The 12,668-nt window shown below is 40.8% G+C and overlaps 1 protein-coding gene across 1 annotated transcript in view; it reads left to right on the forward strand.

The window, feature by feature from the left end:
• The window catches only part of FAM102B (family with sequence similarity 102 member B), a 74,673-nt gene extending 69,386 nt beyond the window's left edge, over nucleotides 1-5,287 (forward strand). The window contains exons 11-12 of the mRNA XM_009214200.3: nucleotides 1,062-1,144; nucleotides 4,518-5,287. Of these exons, the coding sequence (XP_009212464.2) occupies nucleotides 1,062-1,104 (43 nt within the window). The 3' untranslated portion in view covers nucleotides 1,105-1,144; nucleotides 4,518-5,287. The remainder of the gene's footprint in view (nucleotides 1-1,061; nucleotides 1,145-4,517) is intronic.
• The last annotated feature ends 7,381 nt before the right edge of the window (nucleotides 5,288-12,668 follow it).

Below are 12,668 nucleotides of genomic sequence, written 5' to 3' on the forward strand. Positions count from 1 at the left end.
TAGTATGTGCAAACTGTCATTTCACTCATTCTATCCAGTTTTCTAATTATATAGGGCAGGAGGGAAAGTCTGGTTCCTGTTACTTCATCATGGCCAGAGGCAGAACATTTTTAAAAGGGCATCTAAAAGCCAGTGTGCCGTGCTGCCCACCATGGTTTCTTCAAATTCTGATTTTCTGTAGGTATGAATGGGTGCTCACTGGCATTCTGTTGAGGAAGTTCCTATTTCTTCTGTAGAATGAATCTGTGAGAAAAGGAGTTTCTGGGCGGTCAACTGAGAAGTCCAGTCAAGTCCATGGTGGGCTAGTAATCACTGCTACCTTACTTCCATTGTTTAGAATTTCCTCTTAAAATGTCATTAAGGGAGACACTAGTCATGGTGGTTGCTTCTGGGCTTACTAAACTCAGGCACACTCAGGGTGAAATGACCAGTAGTAAGGTATACCCTGACATCTTGACAAATTGGGAAATGGGTACCTGGTGATAACTTCAGGCAATAATGGGCCAGGCATGGTGGCTCATGCCTGTAATCCAGCACTTTGGAAGGCTGAGTTAGGAGGATTGCTTGAGCCCAGGAGTTCTGGTTGCAGTGAGCTTCAATCACGCCACTGCACTTCCATCTGGGCAACAGAATGAAACCCTGTCATGAAAACGCCACAATATTATGACAGCTGAAGACCATCATCATTAACTCAGTGGGAGTCCTGATGCACTGCCAGAGTCAACATATGCTCTTGGATGAGACCGATTTTAGAATGGATAGATAAACATGTTTGAGGAGCACTTCTTGCCACCGTTTGTTGATTGGTCAAGAATTGGGAAATTCTAATACATTATTTTGGGAATAAGTGCAAAAGAATCAGGATCTACACTAATCCAATGTATTAATTATAAACATTTAATATTTCACATAGTTTCTATCCATGATGCCTTTAAACCTTGTGGAAATCAAATCTAGTAGAAAAATACCTAATGCCCCATCTCTCCAGGGACAAGGTTACTTGAAACAGTTTCAAACACTACAGCTCAAAATTTTGAAGTTTTTTTCCTCTACTGTTTTAGGGTGGGGTCTGGAGCTTATGAACAAGTTGTGATCAAACGCTAGAAGTCAAGCCGGTGAAAACATTTCCCAGTGGATTTAAGATGTGAGTAGTTGATGTATCAAGGAATTTTATTCAAGCACTTAATAGAAAATGAACCTCAGCTATCAAGAGGAAAGCCAATGCTGATTTCTTCTCTGGAAGGACCCACCACCATCCTATACCAGCCACCAAAGGGGAACATCTGCATGGCAGTCTCCAGGCACCGTGCTGCTGTGTGCCTTGGAAGCACCTGGCTTCTGTGGTCACTGCACATGATAATGAAAAGCCTGCTTTGTCTTTTAGAACACCCCAGTGGAGAAAACAGCATTATACACATCAGAATATCATTTTAGGATTCAAGTGTAAAAATCTGTGATCAAGGTGCTCAATAGATTTGGGCTCTATGGTTTGGTTTTTTTAGTTTGAGAGACAGTACATGAATATAACTTAAACCCTATAGATTTGTCAAGATAGGCACAATTCCTGTTCTGGAAATCTTCCCTATTACACTACCTACAGCGTTGTATAAAGCGTGGGTGTTCATGCTTTGAGAAAATGTTAGACTACAATTGAAACATGTGATGTGCTTATTCATAATTCTCAATGTATCAGTCATAAATGAAATAACAAGTGCATTTCAGTCTGAGATATGTGAATGGATGTAATGCCGTTTTTATGCAGTATATATTGTTAATTGTCATTAATATTAGATGAGCTGCAGAATCACCCCCAAGCACTACATAAAAGACTCAAAATAAGTTTAACACCCACTGTGTTGGGCACCCTAACAGAAGAGCTGTCTTAACTCACTGAATAGTAAGGTCTACTGGTTTCAGGAGTCAAAATGTAGAAAAAGAGGAGAATTGTAATATGGTCAGAAACAGAGAAGCCTTTTCCATGTAAATTCAGATTTATCTGAGGCTAACAGTTTTCCAAAGTGGTGGTGGGTAGCAGCATGACAGCTGCTTGCCGTGACTGATGCGGACTGGTAGGTTTCCATTTTAGTTCTCTGTAAGTACTATTTTCTTCTCCACTGTGTCAAAAGTTAGTTGTTTTGAGGCAAGAGTAGAATATAACATACATCAAATACAGCTTTTAAAATAAGAATACCTGGTCTGGATCCAGTTGAGCAGCACAGCAGATAAACCTTAGAGTTTTTCTGTCCTTACATGACAGTTTCCACGTGGAAAGATCTAAACTTTCTTGGAATCACTGTTAGTGAAGAAAAATGTAGAATCTGTATAACCAGTAATTCCCCAATTCTTACTTTCAAAGTCATATCCAGGAAAGACAATATGTCAGAATAGAATGACTTTGGTCTAGGTGTTTTCACGTTGGCAAAAATAAGGAGGAAATTATATTATTTTAATATCCAAATTTAAAGGTTTGGAAAATTTTGAATAGTTAATATTAGGACTTTTGTTGCTGTTTTTTATATTTCAAGGATTGGGTATTCTGCATTAATCCAATACTATATTAACCAAGAGATTCTGGAATTTTTTAAAAGATACCCTGTTTTATATTTTGAATGTAGAGAGACTCTGAGAGAGAGAATGTTCTGAGTTATTATACTTTTTATTTTTTAAGATTTATTTTTAAGGATAAAACAATGACCTGAACATTTTAGCCTAACCAAGGGAATTAAGTGGTAAAGACTTGCATTCTGTCTTCACGTGAACTGATCCATTCATTATATATTATGGGAAAAATCAAAGAAAGTTTTTTATAGAGATATGAAGATATTATTTAGAGAGATATTTATTATGACATTTTTTAGAAACATATTTTTCTATTTTCAAAATATTATTTCTAGGCTATATTTTTATTGGTGCTGTGCAGATGATTTTGCAGTTTTGAAAATGATAAAACTAGATTGTAAGTGGGGTTTAGTGAGAACATTCATCAGGCATGTAAGAGGTGCTGCAGTCAGGGCGGTGCCCATCTTACTCATCCTTGGCTGCCCTTGGTCCGACACCTCTCTATACAAGACTGGTTCTCAGTATTTTAAATGGTACAGAATTCTTTTTAAAAAGTAGAGAGATTTTGAAAAGCATAAAAATCATGCCTTTATAATCTTAGCAGCCATCAGATACATCTTGATTTATGTAGTAGTAAATATAACAAATATTTTAATAAATAGAAACACTGATTAGGAAGAAAAAAGAACTAATGTCTATGTCTTCTGTAGTCAGCAAAAGTCTGGATCCATTTTATTCCATTTTGTGTTCCATTGGCACACTTTGTATTCAAATTTCAGTGCAGTCCTTTCAAAATACTCGCTAAGGGTTGCCTAAGTGTCTGCCTTACGCTCTGATTTTCCTTTTCTGAGAGCATGGTTAAGAACATCTTAACCATGTAGCCATTGAAAAAATCTGTTTATTAAATAGTAAGTCCACTTCTGTTTATGTTTTGAGTTTAGAAAATTTGACTTGAAAATTTAGAGTATTAATAAATGTATTTTTAAATATTAAAGTCAAATTTCAAATCACCCAGTGTTGAAGAATTTGCAGATGTATACAATACTTTTTCTGATTATATCCTAGAGAAAAAGACTAATGGTATTTCAAAGCTGTGTATTTGTGATGAGATAAAGAAGAGTCTTAAATATCTTGTTTGGGAGAATGCACAGGCCAGTCAGGAGACCCACCTCCTGCGCCGTGAGCTGCTCACTGAGACCCAACAGGTCATGAAGGCTAGTAGAGGGCAGAGAAGGCCTTGGGCCATCAGTTTACACTCGAATGGTTGACTCCCCTTTGTGGTGTTTTTGAAGGCTGCTTATACCAACAGCTAATGTGGATTAGTGCTTATGATCTTGAAAAAGTCTTGACCAAGAGTCCTAAACTCCACCACTCCAGCATCCCATTCCAGCTTAACACTATCAGAATAATATCCAAACTCTGGATTCCTTTTTCTTTTTCACTTTTTTTTTTTTTTTTTCCTTTTTTAAGAGAGACAGGGTCTTGCTCGGTCACCTAGGCTGGAGTGTAGTGGCGCAATCGTTGCTCACTACAGCCTCCAACTCCCAGGCTCAAATGATCCTCCCACCTCAGCCTCCCAAAGTGCTAGGATTACAGGCGTGAGCCACTGTGCCCAGCCTACTTTCTTTTGTATATGCTTTTTCTACAAAACTGTGAGCCACAGAGGTTGACCACTTAGCCAATTGGTTGCTAGAAGGGAGAAAAAAAATCTCCAGCTAGCCTCCAGATAAAACATACTCAAATTCAAACAGCAGTTAGTTTTAATTAACATACAGAAGTAATTTTAGGCTTTCAGATTTCTATGCTGACTAGAACACTTTGCAAACTGAAGCTGACATTATTATCAAATACTTCATTTAAGTACATACTCCGAAGTGTCAGGCTTCCAGCATATGTAGCAACACTCTGAGAGACAAACTGGGCTCATATGACGGGGTTGCATTTTATTTTCTTAACAGGTCTTTAAATTGGGCAGTTCTGAAATTCTGTTTGGTCACTTCTAGATGGTACGTCATGTGAATACAACCAAGTACTGTAGTTGAAATTGTGTTATACCACTACTCATATGTTGTTTTAGGTACTATGCATAATGTTAATAGCTGAGATGTTAAAGAATTTGAAGTCTAAAATATAAAAGATAAATATACCTATATTAATCCTATGTTAAGATGCTCTGGAAATAAAGGCCTTATTCCCTTACATATGCGATTTTTGTAAGATAATATATACACAGTGTATTTTAAACATTTGTGTGGGTGGTCCATGTAGTTACTTCCCATATGACAAAGCTGACAAAATTTTTAATTTACACAATGTATTCTGCATTTTCAAATGTTTATCTTATATATATAGCAAAGAAATTATCTTACTGATATGCATTGACCAAATCCCATGGAGAAAAGACATTTAGATACATCTCATTTGAGGCTCCCCTTCCTCTCATGTGTTTGATTTTTTGGAAGATGACACAAGGTGTGGGTAACCATGCAAATGTTTATGAATAACTTTATTGAAGTGATTCCATCAGTATTCTGTTCTAATACTTGGAGAATGATCTTCATATTTATGTATTTTATTTCTTTGTTTCAACTATACAGTGATAATCCAGGAAATGTTTCCTTTTTTTTTTTTTTTTTTTTTTTTTACAAAAACTGATTTTTTATTTGTAAAATGTTTGTAATAATGTAAAGGTGAACATGTTCAATAAAAATCATATATTAAAAGGTTAGATGTTCTTTATCTTTTTAAATTTATCAGTTAAGATTCCATCAGAAAATTGTGCCAAGGTAAGAAAACAGAAATGAAAGGACCAAAATAACTTATCCCTGAGGGTTTCTTTATTTATTACCAGGGAGCATGGGACAGATTTGAACGCCCCCTGTGGCGGACTTCTCTTTGAACCCTGGGGCAGCCCATGCAGTGGCATGGACCTGGGCTTTGGGTGAGACAAACCTGAGTCTGAATACAAACTCCCCTCTGAACCTGGCCTCAAACTCCTGAGCTCAAGTGATCCTCCCACCTTGGCCTCCCAAAGTGCTAGGATTACAGGTGTGAGCCTATGCGCCTGGCCTGAACCTATTTTCTAATCTAGGATGGACATAACACCAACACTCTATTGGGTTGTAATGAAAGACATGGGCATTATTGTTAAGAGTATGCTACTTTCTAGGCACTCAGTGGTCCGTCAGGCCAAAATTTGCCTTTATATAGCATCTGTACACATATACTCATTTCTAGTGTTGGACATACAGATGCTTATTAAATGTGCCACTATTAGTGTATACCCAAAAGAAAGGAAATAAGTATATTGAAGAGATATCTGCAATTTTATGTTTATTGCAGCACTATTCACAATACCCAAGGTTTGGAAGCAACCTAAGTGTCCATCAACACTTAGATGAATTCATAGAGAAAATGTGGTATATAAACGCAGTAGAGTACTATTCAGCAATAAAAAAGAATGAGATCCTGTCATTTGCAACAACATGGATGGAACTGGAGACCATTATGTTAAGTGAAATAGGCCAGGCACAGAAAGACAAACTTCACATGTTCTTACTTATTTGTGGGAACTAGAAATTAAAATAATTGAGCTCATGGAGATAGAGAGTAGAAGGATAGTTGCCAGAGGCTGGGAAGGGTAGTTGGGGGGTAGGGTGTGAGAGGTGGGCATGGTTAATGGGTACAAAAAAGAATGAGTAAGACGTAGCATTTGCTAGCAAAAAAGGGTGACTATAGTCAAAAATAATTTAATTGTACATTTTAAGAGTATAATTGGGCCGGGTGCAGTGGCTCACACCTGCAATCCCAGCCCTTTGGGAGGCCGAGGCAGGCGGATCACTGGAGGTCAGGAGTTCGAGACCAGCCTGACCAACATGGTGGAACCCCATCTCTACTAAAAATACAAAAATTAGTTGGGTGTGGTAGTACACGCCTGTAATCCCAGCTACTCAGGAGGCTGAGGCAGAAGTATCGCTTGAACCCAGGAGACAGAGGTTGCAGTGAGCCCAGATGGCACCATTGCACTCCAGCCTGGGCAACAGAGCAAGACTCCGTCTCAAAAAAAAAAAGTATAATTGGATTGTTTGTAACACAAAGGATAAATGCTTGAAGTAACAGATACCCCATTTACCCTGATATGATTATTACACATTACATGCCTGTATCAAAATATCTCATATACCCCCCATAAATATATACACCTACTATGTACCCACAAAAATTTTTTCACTATTAAAGATCATCACTTAACAAATGGTATTTAGTGTCACCTATATCCTCATATAGACTGTTCTATTCCCTTAGACCAGAATGTCCTCAGAGAGCAAAAACAATGCCAACAGTGTCCCTCTGCTGATACTCAAATTATAATAGCAATTTAATATTAATAAAGAACTATAGTTTAATGTCAGTTTGAACCCAGATTCTTCTCTGCAGATTGTCAGGGCCTCCCTGGACAGTGCAGATTTTAAAAGGTTGTGTGACTAAAGAGAAAGCACCCTGTCTCTTGTCAGGAGAGAGTAGGGTATGGACACTCTATGGGAAACCCTCCACACTCCTCCCCAGTACAGAGGATCACCCAGAATAACTTTGTACCAGATCACAGCAGAACCTGGCAGGACTCTGATCTGCCCACATCTCCAGCATGGAATTCTCAGACCCAGCCTTCTTGTTTCACCTTGGCCTACCTTTCTTCAACACCTGGTGATTTTCTTCCTCTCTCTCTGTTTGTCCTTCCCTTTCTCTTTCACCTGTTTTCACTTCTTCGCTTCCTGTACCTATGCATCACTTATCATAGCAGCACATAAGGAAATCTTTCCTTCCATTTGTGTGATAGGTAGGAAATCACTGGTGGAGTTAATTCATTCCACATTATACAAAGTGTAACAAAAAATTAAGAAACCTAGGCCGGGCGCAGTGGCTCACGCCTGTAATCCCAGCACTTTATGAGGCCGAGGTGGGTAGATACCTGAGGTCAGGAGTTTGTGGCCAGTCTGACCAACGTGGTGAAACCCCATCTCTACTAAAAATACAAAAAAAAAAAAAAAATAGCTGGGCATGGTGGTGGGTGCCTGTAATCCCAGCTACTTGGGAGGCTGAGGCAGGAGAATCGCTTTAACCTGGGAGGCAGAAGTTGCAGTGAGCTGAGATCATACCATTGCACTCCAGCCTAGGCGACAGAATGAGACTCTGTCTAAAAAAAAAAAAATTAAGAAACCTAAACAGGCATAAATTTAGACATTCCCTGGGTCAGTGATCTCTATTCCATGTGAACCTATTTAATAGGAAATGTCAGAAAATTTCCCAAATGAATGTTTAGACCTCCTTCCCATGCATTTATTACCCAGCTAGGTTGAGGTATCACCTCAACCATTTCTTAAGAAATTGACTTCACTGCAGATCTTCAGACCATTTCAAAACTGTTTTTCCTTAGTGTATGCATTGCAGAAAATATCAAACCTCTGCAGAAAGTTGGCATGCCTAAGATTTTTGGCATCTTTTTTTTTTTAATCTTATGTTGGAGAATCCTTAAAGCGAGTATGTGCAGCTACTTAAAATAGGAAAAGTGTGCCACCTTCTGGCCTTAAACGTCTGATGATTCAGTCAAGTCTACCTGTCTCAAGTGATCCTGTCTGCTTCTATTTCACATATATTTCATGAAATTTACACCAAAGGAAAAACACATTTTGTATCTTTTCAGTAATTTTTAAAATTTGAAATAATTTCAACAGACTTTGAAGCATTGCACATTTTGCTTAAAGTTAAATTGTTTCCTTTGGTGTGGAATTAATGAAAAATTCTGTAAGTACAGTTCCATGAAGATTTCTACCCAAAGGCACTGCTTGGGCAGCATGGCAAAGCACATATTTACAAGGCCAGGCGGGACACAGCAGTGAGAACACACAGAGCCTGTTCAGTGAAAGCAAAGGCTCTGATGGGTCAAGGGTGATGTGTGGGAGCAGGGAGTCGTGTTGTTGGGTAAGACAATAAAATCAGATCACAGCTTAATCTGACTAATTATAGCTTGAATCTAGCACACAGGATGAAGTGGAGCAGGTAGAAAGAAATGAGATCGTTTCAGCAATGGAGGCAAAAGTGTGCAGGCAGAGTATATACAATTCAGCAGGAACATTAAGAACCCAACAGAGAAATAGAGGACACGAACTGTTAACTTTCAAGATAAAAAGTATATAACACATGCTGCTGGCTTCAAAAGCTTGTATTTAACATTTACTATACACATTTCTGACTGCCAGCTTCTAGCAGCTTGCTAGACCTCAGCAATATTCCCAGCTGTCCCCTTTGTCTGGATCGCAATCACCAAGGATGTGCATTATATATGTGAAAGGAAAATATCTTGGTCCCCTAAAATCACTAAGCTGAAAGGAAAATTCAAACTGGAAACTGCTCAGGGCACACCTGCCTCCCATTCTATTCAAAGTCATCCCCCTGCTCACTGAGATAGATGCATATCTGATTGCCTCCTTTGGAAAGGCTTATCAGACACTTAATGCAACCATTTGTCTCTCTTCTACCTGTGCCCTGGAAGCCCCCTCCTTGCTTTGAGTTGTCCCCGCCTTTCTGGATGGAACCAATGTACATCTTACATATATTGATTGAGGTCTCATGTCTCCCTAAAATGTATAAAACCCAAGCTGTGCCCCGACCACCTGGGGAACATGTCGTCAGGACCTCCTGAGACCATGTCATGGGAGCGCATCCTCAACCTTGGGAAAATAAACTTTCTAAATCAACTGAGATCTGTCTCAAATTTTAAGAGGTTCACATATGTAATGATAAGTCATGTTTGCCGTAGTTAGCACCTAGCATTCTCCATGAAGGCAGAAACCCATGGTTCTCAGTCTTCAAAAGACCACATTGCCACTGCTGACGCTGCTCAGTCCCTGACTTCCTGTCAACTGCTCGACACACAGTCTCCACGGGACCAGGCATAACGAGATAAAGATTTAATGTTCTTGGCACCCAAACTCTAGTTGAGGAAATTGGCTTTATTTGGAGTTCTCCCTTGATAATCACTGGCGGAACTGAGGGCTGAGAACACTTGAAGGGAGTTGAACTGCTGGGCGTGCAGTGGAGCGGGAGGTTGGCAGTCACAGGAGAGGAGGGGAGAGGGTGGGGCAAGCGAGGGCAGCTGGGGAAGGTTAGCTGGGAGCTGCTGCCTGGTGAGGAGGAGGGTAAGGCAGGACATGTTTGAGAAGCCTCAGGGCAGCATAGAAGGGGCTGAGATTCACATCTCACTTGTATGGAACTGAACTTGAAAGCAGGCAGTGCTGTGATAACTTAAGCTTTCAGGAAATCATAGAAGTCTCAGAGTTTTGGAGTTACCCAGACTATGGAAATAGGAGTTGGAGGCAAATTCTATTCAGATCTCAAGGGCCAGGGAGGTTTCAATACCTGGTAGTGCAGATTTCCTATCTAGTCTGGGAGGTGGGCAGTGGCAATGAGAACCTTCTCTCAAAGAAGACTGCAGATTAAACTCTGTCTCCTGCTGAGCCCACTTGTTTTCACATTGTCTGTGGTGGCTTTGACTCAAGCAGAGTTGAATAGTTGTGATAGAGACTGGATCACCTGCAAAGATTTACTATCTAGCCCCAAAAGCATGTTTGGCAACCCCTGACCTCAAGTATTAATGAGTCTTTCAGTGTCAAAGAAAGGCCTGTATCCAGTCTAGGGGAAAGACACACTTCTCAAGAAGAACGTAGGTACAGAAGTAGTAGAGAGAGCAGGAAGGCCATGGGAAAGAGTGGCTCCAGCCCGCATGGCAGTCATGAGCACTTAAAATATTTCCATGTGGGGGCTCCAGTGATTAGGCTCGAACAAAGTTAACTGATGAACTTTCAAGAAAGATCGGAGAAAGGGCTGGTCTTGGCTAGAAACCTTGGCTCTACCACAGAAGACCAATGATGAGAAGGGAACTCTAGAGTGAAAACTGCGGAGATCTAGAAAGGTGAGGACAGAGGGCCTTTGAGAGCAGGAATAGGGTGGGGCTACAAATCTCTTGTTCATGTGCGCCTTTGAGCATTCATGAGGGAAGTCTGATAGCAGTATTAGAAATTTCCGGAAAAAAACAGCTGGTTTACCAAAGTAATGTGATTAAAAGATGGTTCTCATCAGAATCCCTTCATTCTCTCCCCCCTCACCAAATCCCCTTCCCATCTGCTTAATTATTAACCCTTGGAAACTCAGCTTGAGAATTACTCCCCCCAGCCCTCTCCCAGGCACCAACTCTGCGTCGGCATAGCCCCCATTCCAGACTGGTCAGGATGTCCCAGCTGTGGCACAGATGGTTATTTGCCACAATGTTCTTTCTCCCCTTGTTCCTTGGCAGACCAAGTGGACACATGACCTCCTGGAATAAAAACTACATTTCCCAGCTGATACGGTTTCGATTTGTGTCCCCATTCAAACCTCATGTCAAACTGTAATCCCTGATGTTGAAGGTGGGGCCTGGTGGGAAGTGATCATGGGAGCGGATCCTTTGTGAATGGTTTAGCACCATCCCCTTGGTGCTGTTCTCATCACAGAGTCCTCCCAAGATCTGTTTAAAAGTGTTTAGCACCACCCCCTCACTCTGTCTTGCTCCTGCTCCCACCACGTGAGACACCTCACCCCAAACCAACCCTTTGCCTTCTGCCATTATTGGAAGTTTCCTGAGGCCTCCCCAGAAGCACAAGCCACTGTGCTTCCTGTACAGTCTGCGGAACCATGAGCCAATAAACCTCTTTTCTTTATTACCCAGTCTCTGCTATATCTTTACAGCAATGCAAGAATAGACTAATACATCAGCTTCCCTTTGTGTGGCCTGAAGACTTCCTTCTGATCAACAGGAAGTAAGCAGTCGTGTTGTGTAACAACCCACAGTAAGCCTTACCAGACGGCTTGTGTGTGCCCTTTGTCCCTTCTCTTCTTTCTGCTGTTTTAGAATATGAAAATGGTAGCCAGAGCTCAAATCTCTCTGTTCCTGGGTGGCATGCTAAGTAGCCACAACATGCAAGATGGACGTCTGGGTCCCTAAAGTGGCAGAGCTCCCATGCCCGGGGCTTACCTCTGGACTCCTGTGCCTAGCATCTCATTTAAATTACTGTTTTCCCCCATGAGGTGAAGCTGTTTCTTTCTCCCATTAGTACTACCACCCCAATTCCATCCTGAGAATAGGGTGCTCAAAAAACAATCCCAGCATTTTGGGAAGCTGAGGCAGGCGGATCACTTGAGCCCAGAAGTTCAAGACCAGTCTGGGCAACATAGTGAGACCCTGTCTCTACAAATTTTTAATTAGCTGGGCATGGTGGTACATGCCAGTAGTTCAAGCTACTGGTGGGGAGGTGAGGTAAGAGGATTACTTTAGCCCAGAGGCTGAGGCTACAGTGAGCCGTGATTATGCCACTGCACTCCAGCCTGGGTAACAGAACAAGACCCTGTCTCAAAAAAAGAACAACAACAACAAAAAAAAAACACGGACAGCAATTACATCATGAAGAGGCTTCTATGCCCTCCAACCACCTGCATTGCTGTTTCATCAATGTTCTAGGCTAAATATTACACAGGTTAGAATTTGGCATAAAGGAGACAGAGAATCCCAGAAAAATTTTAAAGCTACTCTTACCCCAAGGAAAAGGTTTTGAATACTATATTTGATAACTTTCTCTTAAATTTTTAATATCACAATTGATATGGTTTGTATTTCTGTCCTTGCCCAAATCTCATGTCAATTTGTAATCCCCAGTGTTGGTGGAGCAGGCTGGTGGGAGGTGACTGGGTCACGAGGGCGGATTTCTCCCCTTGCTATTCTTGTTGTTAAACCTGGTTGTTTAGAAGTATGTAGACCTCCCCAAGCTCTCTTCCTCAGGCTCTAGCTATGTAACACGTGCCTGCTTCCCCTTCAAAGGCCTTCCACCAAGACTGGAAGTTTCCTGAGGCCTCCCCAGCTTCCCACATGCTTCCTGTGCAGCCTACAGAGCTGGAAGTCAATTAAACCTCTTTTCTTTATAAATTACCCAGTCTCAGGTAGTTCTTCACAGCAATGTGAGAACAGACTAACAACAATCAACTCATGGCTCTAACACAAAAAAATATAGGTAAGTTCAAAA

The sequence above is a fragment of the Papio anubis genome, chromosome 1 (assembly GCF_008728515.1).
Source record: "Papio anubis isolate 15944 chromosome 1, Panubis1.0, whole genome shotgun sequence".
In the NCBI taxonomy this organism is placed as follows: Eukaryota; Metazoa; Chordata; class Mammalia; order Primates; family Cercopithecidae; genus Papio; species Papio anubis.